General features: G+C 34.3%; 1 protein-coding gene, 1 long non-coding RNA gene and 1 pseudogene across 3 annotated transcripts; 2 read left to right on the forward strand and 1 right to left on the reverse strand.

Moving 5' to 3' along the window:
- Nucleotides 1-530: 530 nt before the first annotated feature.
- LOC145960384 (uncharacterized) lies at nucleotides 531-3418 on the reverse strand. Of its 2 annotated transcripts, XR_014435344.1 has the most exons (6): nucleotides 3181-3418; nucleotides 2869-3081; nucleotides 2699-2784; nucleotides 2347-2609; nucleotides 899-1313; nucleotides 532-807 (listed from the first exon to the last, which is right to left on the reverse strand). It is a non-coding gene; the product is annotated as an uncharacterized LOC145960384 (long non-coding RNA). The 2 variants fall into 2 exon arrangements; XR_014435343.1 differs by having other exon boundaries at nucleotides 531-1313; nucleotides 3181-3407.
- A 2121-nt stretch (nucleotides 3419-5539) lies between these two features.
- LOC145960870 (histone-lysine N-methyltransferase SETMAR-like) lies at nucleotides 5540-6604 on the forward strand. Its single transcript, XM_083080561.1, has one exon. It carries the CDS (start codon nucleotides 5540-5542, stop codon nucleotides 6602-6604), a length of 1065 nt encoding a protein of 354 aa, XP_082936687.1.
- Nucleotides 6605-21098: 14494 nt separating this feature from the next.
- On the forward strand, nucleotides 21099-21900 carry LOC145960872 (uncharacterized; annotated as a pseudogene).
- Nucleotides 21901-22688: the final 788 nt, after the last annotated feature.

A 22688-nucleotide genomic window follows, 5' to 3' on the forward strand; every position in this document is an offset into this window, starting at 1 on the left:
AATGTTAATGATGCAATTTACATATTGTTGATCATTGTAAAATGATCTCATATATAATTATAGGTTATATATAATATACAAGACTATACTTTATAATATGTTGCATCACACCGTAACATCTTAATTATGTTGCAATCTTTCTATGTTATATGGAATATAATTATATCTAATTATATATCGACAGATAACTCTCTCTCTCTCTCTCTCTCTCTCTCTCTCTCTCTCTCTCTCTCTCTCTCTCTCTCACACACACACACACACACACCCACACCCACACACCCACACCCACACACCCACACCCACCCCCACACCCCCACACACCCACACACACACCCACACCCACACCCACACCCACCCACCCACACACACCCACCCACACACACATACACACACACACACACAGTTTTGTATAATTATATACATACATATATATATATATATATATATATATATATATATATATATATATATATACTTATAATACTTATAATACTTATATATACTTATATATAAAGAATTTTTTACCTGAACAATTTAATGTTCTGTTGTCGAATATGTACTACTGTTTGTCCAACATTTACTATTGTTTGTCCAATATTTACTATTTAATATTTCTTACTGTTTGTTTAATATTTACTTACAATATAAATAGAAGATAAGGTTATCTGCACATATCATTGTTAATTTATAATCTAGATACAACATTTAAGTTTTGGTTGTTTTATTCTCCATCTAATTTTCTTCCATTAATTATAAGTATTATAAGTATAACTGTAGTTTCAATATGAATAGATTTGTAGTAAAAACCTTAAAAATGAAATAAAAAAATATTATATATATAATATATATGTATTCGACAAAATTTGATTTAGAAAAAAAACATTTACTCAATACTAACATTATTCATATAGAAGAATTTTTGATGTATCACAAAAGATTCTGGTATACCGACAGAATCCCCGACCGTAACTTTTCGGCCTTTAACTATATTATACACATTAACAACAATATATAATCTTCTACTCATTTACAAGACAAAAGCATTGAAAATATTTAAGTAATTATTTGCATTAATAAATTAATATCTAATAAAGAAACAATTTTTTTACTTTAGGTACACAACAATATGAATAAATACTTACAATAGAACACAATCCGAGTCTTATAATCTATAAATTACTTTTCCAAATAGAATTTTCTTGATATTCAATCCAAGAGCTAATTCTTTCAATGAAATTAAATCTAATTTTAATGATTTCTCTCCAAATGGGTATCTATCCACCTTTGTATAGTAAATGTCTAATATTCAATACCTATATTTAATCATAAACCTATAAATATGTTTGTTATGCCAAAATCACATATTACATTTATTTTCAATTAATAATTTTACTAATATACTTTGATTATTTAACTGAACAAATTAGTATAAGTAAATATTACTAATACTGATCTGTTCAGTTAAATAATCAAAGTATATTAGTAAAATTAATAATTGAAAATAAATATGAGAAATCGTTACAATTAGATTTAATTTCATTGAAAGAATTAACTCTTGGACTGAATATCAAGAAAGTTGTATTTGGAAAAGTAATTTATTAGATTACAAAATTCAGATTGTGTTCCATTGTAAATATTTATTCATATTGTTATGTAACTAAAGTAAAAAATCGAAATTATATGAATTCAATAAAGAATAAAAATTTACACAGAAACGTGCTAAGTAAAACGTTAGTACTTGATATTAATTCTACTAATATATTACTTTGATTATTTGACTGAACAGATCAGTGAAATTTATGAACTGTTACATTTATTAATCTTATGTTTATTAAATTTTTAATATATTATTAATATAATCATTTTACTATTACTATTATATTGCAATATTATATTTTAAATTTAATTTATAATCTCTATATTTCTGAAATATTGTAATCAATGTTTAAATATATTAATAAATCTATACATGTTAACTATGACAAATTTAGTAAAATTTATGAAAATATTTAACTTATAATATAATTAGATTATTAGATAATTATATTCCATATAACACAGAAAGATTGCAGACATAATTAAAATGTTAGTGATGCAATTTACATATTGTAAAATGATCTTATATATAATTATAGGTTATATATAATATATAAGACTATACTTTATAATATGTTGCATCACACTGTAACATTTTAATTATGTTTGCAATCTTTCTATATTCTATGGAATATAATTATATCTAATTATATATGAACAGATTTCTCTCTCTCACTCACACACACACACACACACACACACTCATGTAGTTTTGTATAATTATATATATATATATAAAGAATTTTTTACCTGAACAATTCAATATTCTGTTGTCGAATATGTACTATTGTTTGTCCAATATTTACTATTTAATATTTCCTACTGTTTGTTTAATATTTACTTACAATATAAATAAAAGATAATATTATCTGCACACATCAATGTTGATTTATAATCTGGATACATTAACATCTAACTTTTGGTTGTTTTATTCTCCATCTAATTTTCTTCCATTAATTATAAGTATTATAAGTATAACTGTAGTTTCAATATGAATAGATTTATAGTAAAAACTGAAAATGAAATAAAAATATATTATATATATAATATATATGTATTCGACAAAATTTGATTTAAAAAAAAACATGTATTCAATACTAACATTATTCATATAGAAGAATTTTCGATGTATCACAAAAGATTCTGGTATACCAACAGAATCCCCGACCATAACTTTTCGATCTTTAACTATTATATATTATACACAGTAACGAATAAATAAACTTTTCATAAATAATATAAAAAATTAACGAAAAATAATGGCATTCTTACTTTGTTTCTAAATATAATTTTTCTTATCTTTCTGATTAAAATTATGACTTTTGTATAATATATAATATGTTATACTCAATTAAAATATGTATAAGTTTAGTAAGTTGCATCAACATTTGTTATAAAACTATTCCTCGCAACCTTTAGCTAACAGCTAGATTGTACACCGTAACAACGATACATGTCTTTTTCTCATCCACAATGCAAAAAGCACTGAAAAAAATTAAATAATTATTTGCATTAATAAATGAATATCTATTAAAGAAACAATTTTTTTATTTTAGATGCAGAATAATATGAACAAATACTTACAATGGAACACAATCCGAGTCTTGTACTCTCCAACAAACTACTTTGCCAAATACAACTTTTTCAGTATTCAGTTCAAAAGCTAATTTTAGCAATGGAATTAAATCTAATTTTAACGATTTCTCCTCAGATGTGTATCAACCTTTGTATAATTTTAAATATTTAATACCCAATCCTTACATTTAAAAATAACCTATAAATATATTTGTTATGCAAAATCACATATTACATTTAATTTCAATTATTAATTTTACTAATATACTTTAATTATTTAATTGAACAGATCAGTTTAAGTAAATATAAATTCAATGAATAAAAATTTACACATGCTAAGTAAAACGTTAGTACTTGTTATTAATTTTACTAATATATTTTAATTATTTAACTGAACAGATCAGTATAAATAAATCTTATTAATATTTTATAAATTCAATAAATAAAAGAATAAAAATTTTTGCAACGCAACGCGCTAAGTAAAACGTTATTACTTGATAAAGACAAAGAACGACAATGGACGACAATGAATTAATAATATCTTTTAATTATTCAATAATTTAATGGCCTTTACTAATTATTAAAGATTTATATTTATCAGCTAAAAGTACTTGTTATATATCGAGAAAATGATCAAAGACCTAATCTGATTCTAAAAATAAGCTTCAAATAGAAGCAAAGGACGTGTCTGGGCGTAAAAAGCCGCCCAGACACGTCCGCACCGGACTAACAATGGACTCTCAAATTCTCGAAGTATGGTGTTACCATTTTCGAGATGCTGCCCACTGGGAGCGTGTATGGAAAGGGTAATAAAGTACTATGTATGTACAGTGCGCTTTTAAGTCCCTTACACAATGCCAGGCAACAGGCAATAGGAACAGGAAATAAAAAATATCCACAAATAAGAACAGAGAATAGCTATTATTCTCTGCTCTTATTGGTGGATAATTTTTATTTCCTGTTCCTATTGCCTGTTGCCTGGCATTGTGTAAAGGACTTTATACAGAACCATCTACAACAGAGTTGTAAACCCATAATGCAGAATTCACACTGCGTCCGATAATATAGATAATTTAATAATAGGTAATTTAAAAATTAACCAATCGCAATCAAGTATGAGAAGAATATTTAACTGTGATTAGCCAATTTCTTAAAGCATAAGACTTAAATCACATATTTTGAACCCGGCCTTAACTCTTAATCGACAAACTGCTGCATTGTACATACATAAAAAATAATATATATATATATATATATATATATATATATATATATACAGGGTGTCCTAGACCACCCGTACACCCCTTTTATTTCAAAAACTAAGCATTTTAGAGAAAAACGTTTTCGACAAAAATTGTATGGTTTTGAGGGGAACATAAGATGGTGTCATTAGTTTGACCTTGAAGAGTCACTTGAAGGTCACATGAAGGTCACCTCCAACTTTTTAAATGGAACACCCTATATGCTTTTGCATATTCTTGTAGCTTATCTCGAGAGCTTTCCAAAACACTATAACTAAGTTAGTTTTCATTAAGTACTTTTCGAGTTATGAAGCTTGAAATCATTTCTTAATTTTACATAAACCGTAAAATATCTTGTAAAATATTCATTTTTCGATTATCTTACCTTAATACTTTTATGTACAAAATAATGAGAGGAATCAATTGGTGTAAAGAAAACACATAGTTGTTTCGAAGAAAAAATATGTAATTATTAATTGCAAATTACATTTTTTTTCTTCGAAACAACTATGTGTTTTCTTTACACCAATTGATTCCTCTCTAATGAGAGGATATATATATAAAGTTGGAGGTGACCTTCATATGACCTTCAGGTGACTCTTCAAGGTCAAACTAATGACACCATCTTATGTTCCCCTCAAAATCATACAATTTTTGTCGAAAACGTTTTTCTCTAAAATGCTTAGTTTTTGAAAGAAAAGGGGTGTACGGGTGGTCTAGGACACCCTGTATATATATATATATATATATATATATATATATATATATATATATATTACATATTTTACATATTTATTACATATTTTTTCTTCGAAACAACTATGTGTTTTTTTTTTACACCAATTGATTCCTAACATATTGTATTCCTAACATATTCCTTTACATATTGTAGCCATTGGCCAATTCAATTGGCTGCAGAAGCGGCAACTTTCGCTGACCCAAAACTAGTATCGAAATTTCGCTGCGCTACCGAATTATTCGCTGGAATACCGAACTTTTTCTATCAGTGTATACATCCAAAATACGTGTCGGTAATTATTCGATATTTCTCATTTTTTGTAAGTCTGTTTAATTTCGATTAACATTTCATTATCTCAGTCGTATGGAAATTTAGTAAAGTCCTAAAAATGACTGACTATACTCCCAATCAAATTGTTGATATGATAATGGTTTTAGGAGAATGTAATAACAATTATCGTGCTGCAGCAAGGCGTTATGCTGAACGCTTTCCAGATAGAAGACACCCTAGTGATATGACAATACGCAGTTTAACTGGAAGAGCTCGTGATGGACATCTTACTCGCCAACGTAGGCGCCACGAGTACAACGAAAATGATCCTCGTGTTGTAACTATTCTTGCAGCTGTTTATCTTGACCCTCATATCAGTAGTCGCCAAGTTGAAAAAGAAATTGGTATACCAAGAAAAACATTTTTAAGAATCGTAAAAGTCCTTAGATATCATGCTTATCACATAACGTTAGTGCAAGAATTAAAGCAACGTCATATTCAACTGCGTATTGAATTTTGCCAATGGGCTTTGCAGATGATAGAAAATAATCCAGATTTTTTCAGGTTTGTGCTTTTTTCAGATGAGGCTACATTTTATAGTGACGGACAACTGAATAGGCACAATTGCCATTATTGGTTAGACGAGAATCCTCACTGGCATCGATCTGTAGACCATCAGAATCGTTGGAGCCTTATGGTATGGTGTGGGATTGTAAATGGATATTTAATTGGTCCTTACTTTTTTGAGCGAAATGTTGATAGAGAAAGCTACTTGGAGTTGATAAGAGATCGATTGCCAGAATTATTGGAAAATGTTGATTTAGAAACAAGACGAAGAATGTGGTTTCAGCACGATGGTGCAGCACCACATTTCGCACGAATCGTACAGGACTTTTTAAATAAAAATTATAATGAGAGATGGATCGGACGAGGAGGTCCAGTTAATTGGCCTCCTTGCTCACCTGATCTCACATCTCCAGATTTTTATTTATGGGGCTATTTAAAGAATGTTATTTTTCAACAACGACCCACAACTAGAGCTGACATGCAAAACCGCATTCGTCAAGCATGCGCAGCAATTCCAAGGCTGACTTTGAAAAACACCGTACGCCATTTTCAAAGGCGTTTAATTTTGTGCCTTGAAGCAAATGGAGGCAACTTCGAACATTTGCTTCGTGATTAAAGTTATAATCGTAACGATAGTGAGAGGCAAGGGGACTCACTTTAATCAAGCACCCCGAATAGTGAGAGGCAAGGGGACTCACTTTAATCAAGCACCCCGAATAGTGAGAGGCAAGGGGACTCACTTTAATCAAGCACCCCAAAGGAAACAGAACTTGCTACGTCCACGTCGTTGTTTCCGGGTAACGCTAAAAGTAAAGTTAACTCATGTAAAGCAACAGCTACTAAGAGCTTGTGGAATAAGAAACACTAAATGGCCTTTTTATGTTATGAAAAACCTTAAAACGTTAAATTTTTCATTTTTTCTTGATTCGGTATCAAAAATAAAGTTTCTTGTTAATAAAACCACTCTGTTCTTTAAATGACCTTGAAAAATAACGTCAAGGTCAACATTGTTGAGGTTTTTGTCACATTCCAGTTCGATCTTTCTTATAAAGATACCTTCACAACGTTTATTCCGCCAGAAAATTTAAATAAACAGCTACCAGGCAGTTATTTAGCATTTGACCTTAAATTGACCTTCTCAAGGTCACGAAAAAAACTTCAAAATATCATTTCGGACGTAAAATTTTCCGCTCTTTTCGAATCCGGTGTCAGAAATAGGGGTTCCCATTTTAAAAAACCACTCTGACCTTCAAATAACCTTGAAAAGTAGTCTCAAGGTCAAAGCTAGTTACACAGATAGGTGACCCCCATTATCTTGAACAACTTTTGTCTGAATCATTTTTCCGTATCTGTCTTAGGTACAAAGAAATTTGGGTGCATAGATTAAAATGGCCCACCCTGTATATATATGATATTAAACAATATTATTACCTAATATTATAACATGTATTAAATTTGTTTCTTCTTTTTTCTTCACCTTCCTTTCTCATTCTTTTTCTTAATCTCCTTTTTTCCTATTCTTCGTTCTTTAATTTTAAGGTTTCCTCTCTTTCTCTTCTCTGTCTCCTCTTCTCTATTTCTTTTACTCTCTATTATTAATATTATATATATTATATATCATTTAATATTATATATGTATATATTATATATATTATATTTTATATATATTATATATATTACCTCTCATTTCTTAACCTCTGTCCTATTCATTAGCCCCATTCACGATGTGTGTGTGTGTCACGAAATGTCTCATTAAACTGTCATCGAACTTTCCGCGATTACTTTCACACTTCTCTCTCTCTCTCTCTCTCTCTCTCTCTGTCACGACATCATCGACCGCCAATCATATACGCGGTAACATAAAAAGGCAACAATACAGGCGATACATATCGACTCGAAACGCAAACTTCTCACGTCTACATGACTTTTTTTATAGAGGATGATTAACAGTGATTTACACATATTAAAAAATATAATTACGGGAATTTTCTAAAACAATATGCGAGTATAATGAATTTTTCTTTTTCAACGGTTTTTTACCGCATATCATCACACACAATGCTATTTATACTTAAAGTCGCGAAACATGTAAAACCGATAGTGCAACATAAGCTGACGATAAAACACGAAAGAAAGCATATATTAAGAATTTATGAGGTAATTGAGAATGAAGACGTTCGAAAATATTACAATTCGTGTACAAATGGCAGTTTTCAGATCTATATAAAACAATGGAATGGCAGTTTCCAGGTCTATATAAAACAACGGAATGGCAGTTTTCAGGTCTATATAAAACCCCGGAATGGCAGATTTCAAATCTTTCTATTTTCGACAAAATTAAGGTCGGAATTGCAAAATTTCTTTAAATTATCCCATTAACAGTGATATACACATATCAAAAAATATAATTAGGGGAATTTTCTAAAACAATATGCGAGTATAATGAATTTTTCTTTTTCAACGGTTTTTTACCGCATATCATCACACACAATGCTATTTATACTTAAAGTCGCGAAACATGTAAAACCGAAAATGTGACATAAGGTAATAAAACACGAAAGAAAGCATGTATTAAAAATTTATGAGGTTATTGAATGAAGACTTTCGAAAATATTACAATTCGTGTACAAATGGCAGTTTTCAGATCTATATAAAACAACGGAATGGCAGTTTCGAGGTCTATATAAAATAGCCACTGATCTCTATATAGTATAACTGGATAGTGAATAGGCCGAATTTTCTGTGTGGATATGAATGACGCCATGTTGAAAAAAGCGTGTCATTTTCGGGCGTCATCGGTAGTCGTCGTAAATCGTCGTGCGCGCAGTCATATATATGCACTGTTTCGAGTGAAAAAATGCATTAAATTAGAGATTATTCAAATGTGTATATCAAAATTATTAAATGTAACGATACATTGTTTACAAATATATGATTATTAAGGTCGACATTGTGGTAACTAAAATTGTTCTAATAGTGAATATTAATGAATATTAAGTAAATACAGAGAAATTGATTTTGTAACTGCTGTATTTTTTACATGTGAGTACATTATTATTACAAAAAACAATGTTCAACATAACCTACAATTTAAATGAATGATTGCCCACTGACTTATATATAATAAATTAGATTTTATTTACCGGTGAAGAGACCTGCGCATATCTTTGTGTTTATCAATAGTTTTTTAGCAATATACGCACTTCATTTCACTTTTATAGATAAGTGTAAACAACAAAACGGTTTGCACAACTTCTAACGTGACTCACGAATGCTCACGACGGTTTCCGATGACGCCCGAAAATGACACGCTTTATCCAACATGGCGCTATTCATATGCACGCAAAAAATTTGCGTTAGAAGTGGGGCATCCGCTATCCAGTTATAATATAGAGATCAGTGAAAATAGCGGAATGGCAGTTTTCAGGTCTATATACACAGTCTGTCCCAGATCCGATGAGACTGGTCTAAAAAAAAATACAAAGCGTTTATTATTTTGATTTTTTATTCTTGTTTATTCAAAATAGTCTCCTTCTGAGTCAATACAGCGCTGGAAACGTTCAACAAATTTTTCGAAACATTTTTTATACTCATCGGCTGGAATGGCCTTTAGTATGGCGGTCGAAGTCTTTTGGATGACCGGGATGGTATCGAAACGATTTCCTTTCATCGCCAATTTCAGTTTGGGGAATAGCCAGAAGTCGCACGGAGCCAAATCAGGTGAATACGGTGGATGATCGATAACAATGATGCCGTTCAAGAATTCACGTACTATGATGGCTTTGTGCGATGGTGCATTATCGTGCAACAAAAACCAACTGCCTGGCTCTCGATATTCCGGTCGAACTCGTCGAATTCTGGCCCATAATCGTTGTAGAACTCCCAGATAATATTCTGCGTTCACCGTCTGACCAGAATTCGATGAGTTCGACCGGAATATCGAGAGCCAGGCAGTTGGTTTTTGTTGCACGATAATGCACCATCGCACAAAGCCATCATGGTACGTGAATTCTTGACCAAAAACGGCATCATTGTTATCGATCATCCACCGTATTCACCTGATTTGGCTCCGTGCGACTTCTGGCTATTCCCCAAACTGAAATTGGCGATGAAAGGAAATCGTTTCGATACCATCCCGGTCATCCAAAAGACTTCGACCGCCATACTAAAGGCCATTCCAGCCGATGAGTATAAAAAATGTTTCGAAAAATTTGTTGAACGTTTTCAGCGCTGTATTGACTCAGAAGGAGACTATTTTGAATAAACAAGAATAAAAAATCAAAATAATAAACGCTTTGTATTTTTTTTTAGACCAGTCTCATCGGATCTGGGACAGACTGTGTAAAACCCTGGAACGGCAGTTTTCAGATCTTTTCATATTTGGGAAAATTAAGGTCGAAATTGCAAAATTTCTTTAAATGATTCCATTAGCTGTAATTTACACATATCAAAAAATATCATTAGGGTAATTTTCTAAAACAATCTGCAAATATAATAAATTTTTCTTTTTCAACGGTTTTTTACCGCATATCATCACAAATAATGCTATTCATACTTAAAATTGCGAAACATGTAAAACCGATAATGTGACATAAGGTTGTAACGTTCGCTCTTGTATCGTTTCGGATTTTTATTGTTATTATGGATAACTCATCGGAGCCAAGGTTCGGGTCGAGAAAGATAGACGCCAATTAGTGTATTTAAGGTGTTTATTTGTGTTTTGGTGTACAGGGGTTGTGGTGTAACGATTGTGTAATGTGTGTGTGTGTATGTGTATCGATGTGTGTGTGTTCGCAGTTTTTCTTTTACAATGGTCGAATTTAATCGCGCTTTCGCGAGAATCGGGGATTCCGGTATATATATATATATACAGAGTGACCCATTTTAACTTAGGCAGCCAAATAACTCGAAAAATAAGCAAGATAGAGAAAAATGTTTTAGACAAAAGTTGTATGGTTTCGAGGGGGCCATAAGATGGTATCATTGGTTTGACCTTGAAGAGTCATTTGAAGGTCACGTGAAGGTCACTTCAATTTTTTTAAATGGAATACCCTATATATTTTTGTACATTCTTGTAGCTTATTTCGAGAGCTTTCCAAAACACTATAATTAAGTACCTTTCCGTTAAGTACTTTTTGAGTTATGATGCTTGAAATAATTTCTTAATTTTACATAAACCGTAAAATATCTTGTAAAATATTCATTTTTCGATTATCTTACCTTAATACTTTTATGTACAAAATAATGAGAGGAATCAATTGGTGTAAAGAAAACACATAGTTGTTTTTAAGAAAATATATGGAATTGTTAATTGCAAATTACATATTTTTTCTTCGAAACAACTATGTGTTTTCTTTACACCAATTGATTCCTCTCATTATTTTGTACATAAAACTATTAAGGTAAGGTAATCGAAAAATGAATATTTTACAAGATATTTTACGGTTTATGTAAAATTAAGAAATTATTTCAAGCCTCATAACACAAAAAGTACTTAACGAAAATGTACTTAATTATAGTGTTTTGGAAAGCTCTCGAGATGAGCTACAAGAATGTATAAAAATATATAGGATGTTCCATTTAAAAAAATTGAAGTGACCTTCACGTGACCTTCAAATGACTCTTCAAGGTCAAACCAATGATACCATCTTATGGCCCCCTCGAAACCATACAACTTTTGTCTAAAACATTTTTCTCTATCTTGCTTATTTTTCGAGTTATTTGGCTGCCTAAGTTAAAATGGGTCACCCTGTATATATATATATATATATATATATATATATATACAGTATATATATATATATATATCTCGCGGCTTTCGGCCCAGATGGCGTCTACGTTTTTTACAGTTGTGATTGCGTTTTTGTGGCTAGTGCGCGAGGTCGGGAAATCAGCTGGTGGTCTTTAAACGCGTGTGCTTGTCTGCGATTATAATTCGATTCGTTAGCGGAGTAGGTGTCGGGACGCTCATTTACAATTATTGTACGCGACGGTGGACGCGCGGTGTGCGCGCTTTATCCGGTAGATTTCTCGGGCGCTATTATCGCGTGTGCGTGTAGCTGCGGCTATGCGACCGGTCACGGGCCTGTTTGGAGGCTATCGCTACGATCCGCGGAAATCACGTCCCCGTTAACGCGGTTGGAAATTGTCTAAGAGGATGGAGCGGACTGACCAGAACGCGGACGAGAACACTCGTCGGAGGCAGCTCTCTCTCCACCCCGTGAATTATTGTCGTTCTGGTGTGCGTGTGCTTTAGTCGGTCGGTCGAGAACGCTCGGCAGGATCGGAGCGGCCCTCCGATCCTATGCGACGACTATGAGTGTCTGGATGCACGACTTATTTTCGAGAACTCTCGACGAAGGCGGAGGTACCCTCTACCCTCGGTTTCGAGTCGTGCTTCTTGGTCAGGATTCTCATGTGAGAGCGGATCAGGAAGAAGTGTCTTTTCTTGGGCCCTTCTTATACTGGGGTTCTGGACCCGCGTCGGCGCAGAATCGGGATCCCCCTACCGTCGGGATCGGTACAGGGTACTCGGAGGGGGATGAGATGCCGAACGCGGGCCGTTCGCTCGTCGCGTCGTCGGGCCTCATCGGCAGTTTTCGGCGCTTTGTACGGCCGTTTATTATTTAAAATAAAATGTGGGCGCACCGCGCCCCTGCCCTTGCCCAACCGATGTTCGTCGGGCGGCAACTTTCGGCTGGTGTACGCCGGGAATTCGTAATAATGCCCGGGTGCATCGTTACAAGGTAATAAAACACAAAAGAAAGATATATTAAGAATTTATGGGGTAATTGAATGAAAAAGATCGAAAATATTACAATTCATGTACAAATGGCAGTTTTCAGGTCCATATAAAACAACGGAATGGCAGTTTCCAGGTCTATATAAAACAACGGAATGGCAGTTTTTAGATCTATATAAAACAACGGAATGGCAGTTTTCAGGTCTATATAAGACAGCGGAATGACAGTTTACAGGTCTATATAAAACAGCGGAATGGCAGTTTTCAGGTCCTTATTTGCGATAAAAAGCCGTTCTAAATGAAAAAGAAAAATTCATTATATTTGCATATTATTTTAGAAAATTACGGAAATTATATTTTTTAATATGAATAAATCACTGTTAGTAAGGTCATTTAAAGAAATTTTACAATTCTGGCCTTAATTTTGTCGAAAATAGAAAGATCTGGAAACTGCCATTCCGCTGTTTTATATAGACCTGAAAACTGCCTCAGGATATAATTTAATTTATGTTTAATGGTAGGTTTCAGAACATGAATTTTTATACAAAATTGTGCTCTGCTTCTACTCAATATTGCGTTTTAATAATTTATTACACTTATTGTTGATATAATATTTCATGTATATTACAGAAAAGTTTAATAAAATAAATTATTTGCTTGTTTTATTAAAATTTATAATGGATGTGAAAACTGCCTTTTGTCTAAAAATTAATTTGGTTTTATGGCAGATTTGAGGACTTGCGAAAAAGTTGTGTGTAATTAATCGGTTTTCTCTTCTAACAACACACAATTGAAAAAAAAATATTAGTAAGTATTAAATATATAGAAAGCAATCGTTAAACAAAAAAATACTTATCATTTTTATTGAAAATTTTTATTTACTTTTGTGTCCTGATAACTGCCAATCCATACATATTTCAATATATTTGCAAAAGTATTGATTTCTGTTGACGGAAAAAAATTCTAAACAGTATTTGGTATATTGTTAGTCACAAAAATAATGTATTATAATGCGACCCGAAAACTGCCCTTTGACATATATACAGGGTGATTCAAAATAACCTAATTGTCCTTAAAATGACACATTCTTGAGTCAATTCTAAGACGATTTTTCCTTTGGCAAAATTTCGTCCGATGCTTAGTTTTTGAATTATTAAAAGAAGTAATTAACTTATGACGGGTCGGATACAAGAGGCAGGCAAGGGTGGCGCGATTCACCGTCAGACGCGGGTGCTTACGCGGGGCGCCTGCTACGATCACCTGATCGCTACAGACATACACACACATGCGAATACATACATTCTCATTCTCTCTCTCTCTCTCTCTCTCTGCCTCTCTCTCTCCCTCCCTCACTCTCTCTCTCTCTCTCATTTGCTTACTCACTTTAAGTCATTATTATTCTTACTTAAATTATTATTTACTTTTTATTATTATACGTTTTCGCTTTAATTATTATTATTTTTTAAATTGTAGTTTTTTTTTTAACGAGAGAGGGGAAGATGCATTTTATGCATACTCACCGGGCGGTCCGGTGAGTTATGTGGGACTCGAGTACCAAGTCGAATTACCAACTCGGTACTCCTTACCCACTAAAAACCCCTCTCTTTCGCGAATTTTCTCTAACACTGTTTATTTGACATTCCGAAATCTGTTTTCACACAACACCGAAGAATAGTTATTATTACCTTGTTCGATGTATTACTGTAATTCCTTGAGAAATGAATTTTCCGATAGATCGTACTTTCACTCAAATTGAACGTAGATATCACGTTCTAAAGGACAGAGATCCACACTAAATAATTAATCGAAAGTTCTTTTTTCTTTTATAAACTGTATTCTTTTATAAACTTCAACATAATCACATTCATTCACTCACTCGATAAGATGAGAAGTTTACCAATGATTCTATCACTAATCACTATCAATCACTGTCGAATAATCATTGTTGGCAATTAAAAACCATTCGATTAAAGAAAGACACGCGCACATACGTTATTACACGACGCGACGACGCGACAACGCGACGATATTTACCCGGCGACAGCAAACAGTTTTTGGTTATAGTAGGTTACGGTAAGTTAAGGTACTAACAGCTCTGTCGAACGTGAACATGTGTTTGATTAAAGACGCGACAATTTAGCGTACAATATTATTATCATATGATATTTATACATCGTATATTTGTTTTAAAATTAATTAGAATAAATAAATGTTTAATACTTTCACTATTAATGTTAAATATTATTTATTATTAATACTAAATATTATTATTAAATATTCTTAAATATTATTATTAATATTAAATATTCATTTATTATTATTAAATATTATTAATATTAAATATATTTATTTATTATTATTAAATATTTATTAAACTATTATCTGATTGAATATCGATAATCATATGAAAATAATATGAAAAAATATCATTAAATTCTGGCGTTTCAATCTCTCCTGGTTTTTTCTTATGGTTTTAAAAACTTTCTCTTAAACTCTTAAACTCTTTCTCTTAATCTCTTAAACTCTTTCTTTAATTGAGTGGTTTTTAATTGCCAACAGTGATTATTCGACAGTGATTGATAGTGATTAGTGATAGAGTCATTGGTAAATTTCTCGTCTTATCAAGTGAGTGAATGAATGTGATTATGTTGAAGTTTATAAAAGAATACAGTTTATAAAAGAAAAAAGAACTTTCGGTTAATTATTTAGTGTGGATCTCTGTCCTTTAGAACGTGAAAGTACGATCTATCGGAAAATTAATTTCTCAAGGAATTACAGCAATACATCGAACAAGTAATAATAACAATTCTTTGGTGTTGTGTGAAAACAGATTTCGGGATGTCAAATAAACAGTGTTAGAGAAAATTCGCGAAAGAGAGGGGTTTTTAGTGGGTAGGGAGTACCGAGTTGGTAATTCGACTTGGTACTCGAGTCCCACATAACTCATCGGACCGCCCGGTGAGTATGCATAAAATGCATCTTCCCCTCTCTCGTTAAAAAAAAACTACAATTAAAAAAAAGTAATAATAATTAAAGCGAAAACGTATAATAACAAAAAGTAAATAATAATTTAAGTAAGAATAATAATGACTTAAAGTGAGTAAGCAAATGAGAGAGAGAGAGAGAGTGAGGGAGGGAGAGAGAGGCAGAGAGAGAGAGAGAGAGAATGAGAATGTATGTATTCGCATGTGTGTGTATGTCTGTAGCGATCAGGTGATCGCAGCAGGCGCCCCGCGTAAGCACCCGCGTCTGACGGTGAATCGCGCCACCCTTGCCTGCCTCTTATATCCGACCCGTCATAAGTTAATTACTTCTTTTAATAATTCAAAATTTAAGCGTCAGACGAAATTTTGCCAAAGGAAAAATCGTCTTAGAATTGATTCAAGAATGTGTCATTTTAAGGACAATTAGGTTATTTTGAATCACCCTGTATATATATATACGGTGTATATATTGTACATATTATACGATATTTACCATACAATACGCAGTAGGTACAATGATGGTATGCTGTACTATAGTATCATATGCTGTACCTTTTTGTATTGGTACCGTACAGTTATGCCATCTCGTAGTAGTATAATAACACTACGGTATCGGTATCTCGTAGGAGAATCGCACGCTTGGTTATCTAGATTGTAAAATGATTTATTTGTTAAAGGGATCTCGTAATAGTCTGTCTTATCGACAAAATTACCATTTTCATATTTCTACACTTTCGTCGCACTAATTTGACACAATTGAAAATATTTATCCGATTACATACATCAATAATCCTGGCACTTCGATTTCATATGAAAAACGAGAAATAATTATGAAATTACAGTTTTCCTTATCCATTTTTATCTCAATATGGCGTCTCGAATTATAGACGAGCTGTCAACTCATCATAATATGTACAGTGCGCGTCAACGATCCTGTCCTACGCGGGGCAAGGAGAGCGTAGAATTGACCAATCAGTCACTGCCACGTTGCCGGCTGATTGGCCACTTCTATGCTCCCTTTGCCGCGCCTAGGACAGGATCGTTGACGCGCACTGTACTTCACATAAAAGCTATATAGTTTGTATGAACGTAAAAACAAGTTTGCTTGGGTTGAATTATACGAAAAAACAGTGTTGAACATTTGAAATCGAAAGATAAACCTCCATAAAAGGGGACTCTGCTCGTATGACTTTGACCTTGATATATGTTGTCAAGGTCATCCTCCTGAGTAACATTCTAAAGGTTTTAGACGTCAGTCGTTGTTTATTAAAAAGTTATAGAAAAAACTAGTTTTATAAATTTCACAAGTATTATAGCTAGGCGGGTTCTAACTCAGGTCCTCTTAGGGGGGGTGAGGCGCGAGGGGAACCGCGGCGCGGTGAGTGACGTCACACGCGGGGAAGGGGGATCCACGGCGCGACCGATGGACGAGGGGGTCCGCGAGGAGAAGTGGGATCCGCGGAAAGAAGACGGTGCGAAGGTGTGAGAAGGATAACGCTACGTGTGGGAAAAGGATAGCGCTAAGTGTGTGAAGAGGACAGTGCAACAAGGATGGCATCAACGTGCGACAAGGATGGCGTCAACGTGGGACAAGGACGACGCATTGTAAGATGACGCATAGGTGGGAGAAGGACGACGCAAAGGTAAGTGAGTGAGTGAGTGATAGCGACGAGCATATGAAAGAGAGAGAACGATAACGCATGCGAGAGAGAATGATAATATCACGAGACAATGCGTGCGAGAGAGAGAATCATAGCGCAAGAACAACGCGCGCGAAAGAGAGAACGGTAGCGCGTACGAAAGAGAGAACGATAATATCGCGAGAACAACGCGTGCGAGAGAGAACGATAATATCGCGAGACTTACAACTAGCGCGCGAGAGAGAGATAGCGCAAGGGATGGGAGCGCAAGGGAAAGGTGTGTAAATAATTGCAATTTTTTCAATTACAAATATATAATTTATTAAAATGTGTGTTTGTAATTACACAATTGTGTGTGTGTGTGTGTGTGTGTGTGTGTGTGTGTATATGTCTAATAATAAAATAAGAATAAGAATAAGAATAATAAGAATAATAATAATATAATATAAAATATAAAACTTATTGTAAAAAAAAATATATATAGGGGAGGGGGGTGATGCGCCGCTCCTGGAAGGCTAAGGGGGCGATGCGCCAGGCTGAGGGGGGCCGCTCCTGGAACAGAAAAAGACATACATTTGAATAGTTTTTAATAATTTATTTTAGGACTTTTGATGTATTATAAATTGAAAGTTACTTACAATATTTTCCATGGTTCATCTTTATATTGAGCAAATGGGACACATGTTGCATGGTATTATTTGATATAATGATTTTCTGCATGCCTTACAATAACTGCCTATTAATAGGGCACAATAATCCATTTTATGTTTCCGAATAGAATCGGCTTTCCGAAATGAAGATGCCAGTCTAATAAAACAGTCTGAACAATATCTTGTCCTTTCTTCCATATCATAATAATAATATGTGATGCAACACATTTTTATAGTCACATCCAAGTTATTTATTTCCATCTCGTTTAAATGTCGGCACTTTTTCTGTCTTAATTCATCATCATTATCACTGACATAATCAGAATCCACTAAGGATGGTATTTCCTCCTCGGATTCTTCCTCAGATCCATCCTCGTCTGATTCGTCCAGATTATCGATTTCCATTATATTGTCATCTTCAATAATAATAATCTCTTCAATGTCCTCGTCGATGATAATAACATCTTCGTCATCGATGATAATAACGTCTTCTTCAGCCATTACACGAGACCAGCGAAACACAAGACCAACGAAACACAGAAGAACAACGAAAAAAATTATATTCTAATGTCGCAGACTCCTCTTCATTATATATCTTTTAATATCTTTTGTCTCATTCTAACTAGAGCATCACATCTCATCTACCTCAGCATTTCTCTACATCTTTGGCGGAGCGTGTTGAAAAAATTATCAACTATTCTTATTCGTATGGAAGGAAAGAATTAAAATCACAGATGGAATAAAAATAATTATTTATTACACGCATCGTAAAGAATATCATTTACAGCGCATATTAGTAATTCGCAATCAATTAATGATTCGCTGTTAAAGACATCACTCTCGCGTATCGTTTTTACAGCATCGCATACAGTAGTAATATTGTTACGTTGTAATACAGTTTCAAATTGTTTAAATTTTTCATTTACGAGATAGGTATTCTCGCATAACCAATTGTGCATATGATCGATACAATTTTCAAAATTAAATAAATGTAATAATGTTTGTGGTTTCATATACAAAGAATTTTCGCATAATGCGAGTTTTACAATTTTCGATTGGTGCATAATATGCATTTCGATCGTTAGATCCCCGATCGATAACGGAGGAGCAGTAGATCGTTTCGATTGTAGAAAACAGTCAATGTCTGCTTGCTTCTGCATCAACAAATTCCACGTTGAAATAGGCAATACTATTTGATTGCCTCGATTATCACCGAGAATCAGCTCCACGTACGATACAGCTCCAACGCTTATTCCAATATCCAAATATTTATACGACGTCGGGGTTAGAGCGTATCTTCTTCCAAATATGCGAGTCGCACGACGCGGCTGAATGTTATATAAATATATAAATAATTAGACCAATATTTTAAAACATTTTAATAAATAACAAAATGTTTAAAACAATCAAAACTTACGTGTCGCATTTTTACTTTTTACACAGTGGAATTTCGCCGTTTCGAATCGGAACGTAAAAATTCATGTTGATTTCTTCAGTGAACCTCTCACACGCGCGATTGATGCAATACTGATTGTATTAGATTTATTATTAATTCAAATAGTATCGCAAATTGTGATGTAGAGGGTATTATTGCTGATGCAACATTTTAATTTCCTCTAAAATTTTGTCGCGCCGATGTACGGCTGCGGTGACATCATCATCCCCAGAACAAAGATTTAGCTGAATATAACAAAAATTTTCAAGCGCCGATGTACGGCTGCTCCTAATGCAATCAAATGTACGTGACAAAACGCGAAATTATCAAGGTTAAATTGCGCATCAGAATAAAAATTTAGCCGAATGCGCTAAAATTGAGCGCCGATGTACAGCTGCTCCTGATGCAATCACGTTAGATTTTGCAAATGTACGCGAAAAAATAACCGCCAAGGTTAAAATGCGCATCACCCCTAGACAAAGATTTAGCTGAATGTGCTAAAATCGAGCGCCAATGTACGGCTGCTCCTGATGCAATCAAATGTACGTGACAAAACGCGAAAAAATTAACCGTCAAGGTTAAAATGCGCATCACCCCTAGACAAAGATTTAGCTGAGTGCACTAAACTTCCAAGCGCCGACGTACGGCTGCTCCTGATGCAATCACGTTAGATTTTTCAAATGTACGTGACAAAACGCGAAAAAATAACCGCCAAGGTTAAAATGCGCATCACCCCTAGACAAAGATTTAACTGAATGCGCTAAAATAGAGCACCGATGTACGGCTGCTCCTGATGCAATCACGTTAGAATTTTCAAATGTACGTGACAAAACACGAAATTATCAAGGTTAAATTGCACACGCTATTCCGTGGAATTTTTTAAGATGAAATCATTCTAGAATGTTCGATGATATGCACGAGACAGTATATAAATCATGATAAAGAGGCACATCCCGCCAGTATTTTCGCTAAAATACATCCAGAACTATCATTGGGAAGCGCATTTCGCAAGTCTGATACAATATGGAGGAACAAAGTTTGCGAGAGCAATCCACTTTGGTGAATTCATTGGAAGACTACATTGTGTGGGAGCAACGATGCGATACGTATATCGAGTCGTTGGAAGAGCAAAGTCGGATCAAACGACCACGATTATCGATCGGAAATCGACAATCGCTGATTGCTCGGATCGCGCGTCTCGAAGGTTTGAAAAATTCTTTACGCGGACGTTTCGTACACGCGGGTGCCGGATGTAGCGCGCATCAAAATGGACTTGTGTGGCGCGAAATTGATACGGCGTTCGAGAGTCGCGTATTGACTGGTGCGGTGATAAACTATAATCATATCGAACCTCGCCAATTTCTCGAGGACGCCAAAGACATTGTGCTAGAACATGTGAAGAACATTATGAAGAAACATTATAATGTGAAAGTGAACACTATATTTAACGGTGAATTCGTGACCGGAGATAAACGCGCCAACAAAAGTATCAATACGAGAAACTATGAACTCTTTTGCACATCCGATTTACGCGAGTGGTACGAACGGCGCGTTATCGAGCCCACCCTAGCATCGCTGAAAGAGTTTCAGAAACGCGACAGCGGGTGGGCATTGTCGCGAATACTTAATTTGACTGTAAATATAAATAAGTATAATCCTATGCGCGCGGGATGTCACATTAAATTGCCGCGGGAGATTATGACGAAAAGAGCGGTGATTAACGTGCAATCAAAGGACAATGCGTGTTTCGCGTGGGCAGTGGTCGCCGCTCTATACCCTGCAGAAAGGGACGCGGAACGGGAATCATCGTATCCGCATTACGCGACAGTGCTAAATCTCCGGGACATTGAGTTTCCAGTGACTGTGAATCAGATTAAGAAATTTGAACTTGTTAACAACGTTTCGATCAATGTGTACAGCATTGAAAAGGCATTGTTCCGATACGTTTTACGGAGCAAAAGCGGGATAAGCATGTGAATCTGCTATACGTGGAAGATGGCAACAACGTTGGACATTTCGCTTGGATCAAAAATTTATCCCGGCTCGTGAGCTCACAACAGAGCAAACACAAGAATCAAAAATATATCTGCGACCGGTAAGTTTAATTTATATAATTCAAATAATTATAAGTTATATATAACAAATTGTTCAAATCTTAATTTAAAAAATGTTTTTCTTTTACAGATGCCTGCATTACTTTAGTTCGGACGACAAGTTGCAGTCTCATACGGTCGACTGCCGTGAGATGAATGGTTGCGCTATTCGGTTACCGAACGATAAGGACAAGTGGCTCGAGTTCAACAACTTTAATCGGAAGGAGCGGCTTCCATTCATCGTGTACGCCGATTTGGAATGCGTTTTGACCAAGACGGAGGAAGAGAAGAACGCGTATCAACACCATCGGGTATTTAGTATCGCATATTATGTGCATTGTTCGTTCGACGAATCATTATCGGCGTAAATTCATTCGCGTCGCAATGCCGATTGTATAGCATGGTTCGTCGAAGACCTTAAAAATTTAGCATTGCGTGTAAAAAGTATTTTAACTACTAATGTCCCCATGGTAGATTTAACACCCGAGGAGTGGGAAAAATTCCATAGCGCCACTCAATGTCATATATGTGAAAAACCATTCGCGGAAGACGATACACGCGTACGCGATCATTGCCATCTGACCGGACGGTACAGAGGTCCCGCCCATTCAAATTGTAATTAAAATTATAAAGAATCTTTTTGCATTCCCATAGTTTTTCATAATTTATCCGGTTATGATTCACATTTCATTATCAAGGAAATAGCCACAGCGTTCGAAGGGAAAATCAAGTTACTTCCAATAACAAAAGAGAAATATATTTCGTTTACTAAAAATGTTGACCTTAAAGAAGAAAAATCAAAAAATCAAATAAAATTACGCTTCATCGATTCATTCAAATTTCTCGCATCGAGTCTCGACAAATTGGCATCATTTTTAGATAAAGATAAACTCAAAATTTTAAAATCGGAATTTCAAAATTTATCAACAGAAAATTTCAATTTATTAACACGGAAAGGCGTCTTTCCGTACGAATACATCGATTCCGTTGACAAGTTGCAAAATACGTGTTTACCACCGCGCGAATCATTTTACAGTTCTTTGACCGGTGAAACTATATCCGAGACCGATTACGCGCACGCCGAGAATATCTGGAAGCGATTCTCCGTTCGGACGCTAGGCGAATATAGCGACTTGTACCTCAAAATCGATGTCTT

This window comes from Camponotus vicinus, unplaced genomic scaffold (assembly GCF_025532165.1).
Source record: "Camponotus vicinus isolate PSW18456_S1 unplaced genomic scaffold, iyCamVici1.0 SCAF_10, whole genome shotgun sequence".
NCBI lineage: Eukaryota > Metazoa > Arthropoda > Insecta > Hymenoptera > Formicidae > Camponotus > Camponotus vicinus.

What these genes read in the sequence shown, in the direction of transcription:
- LOC145960870 (XM_083080561.1), top strand. Translation starts at nt 5,540, where the DNA reads ATGACTGACTATACTCCCAATCAAATTGTTGATATGATAATGGTTTTA.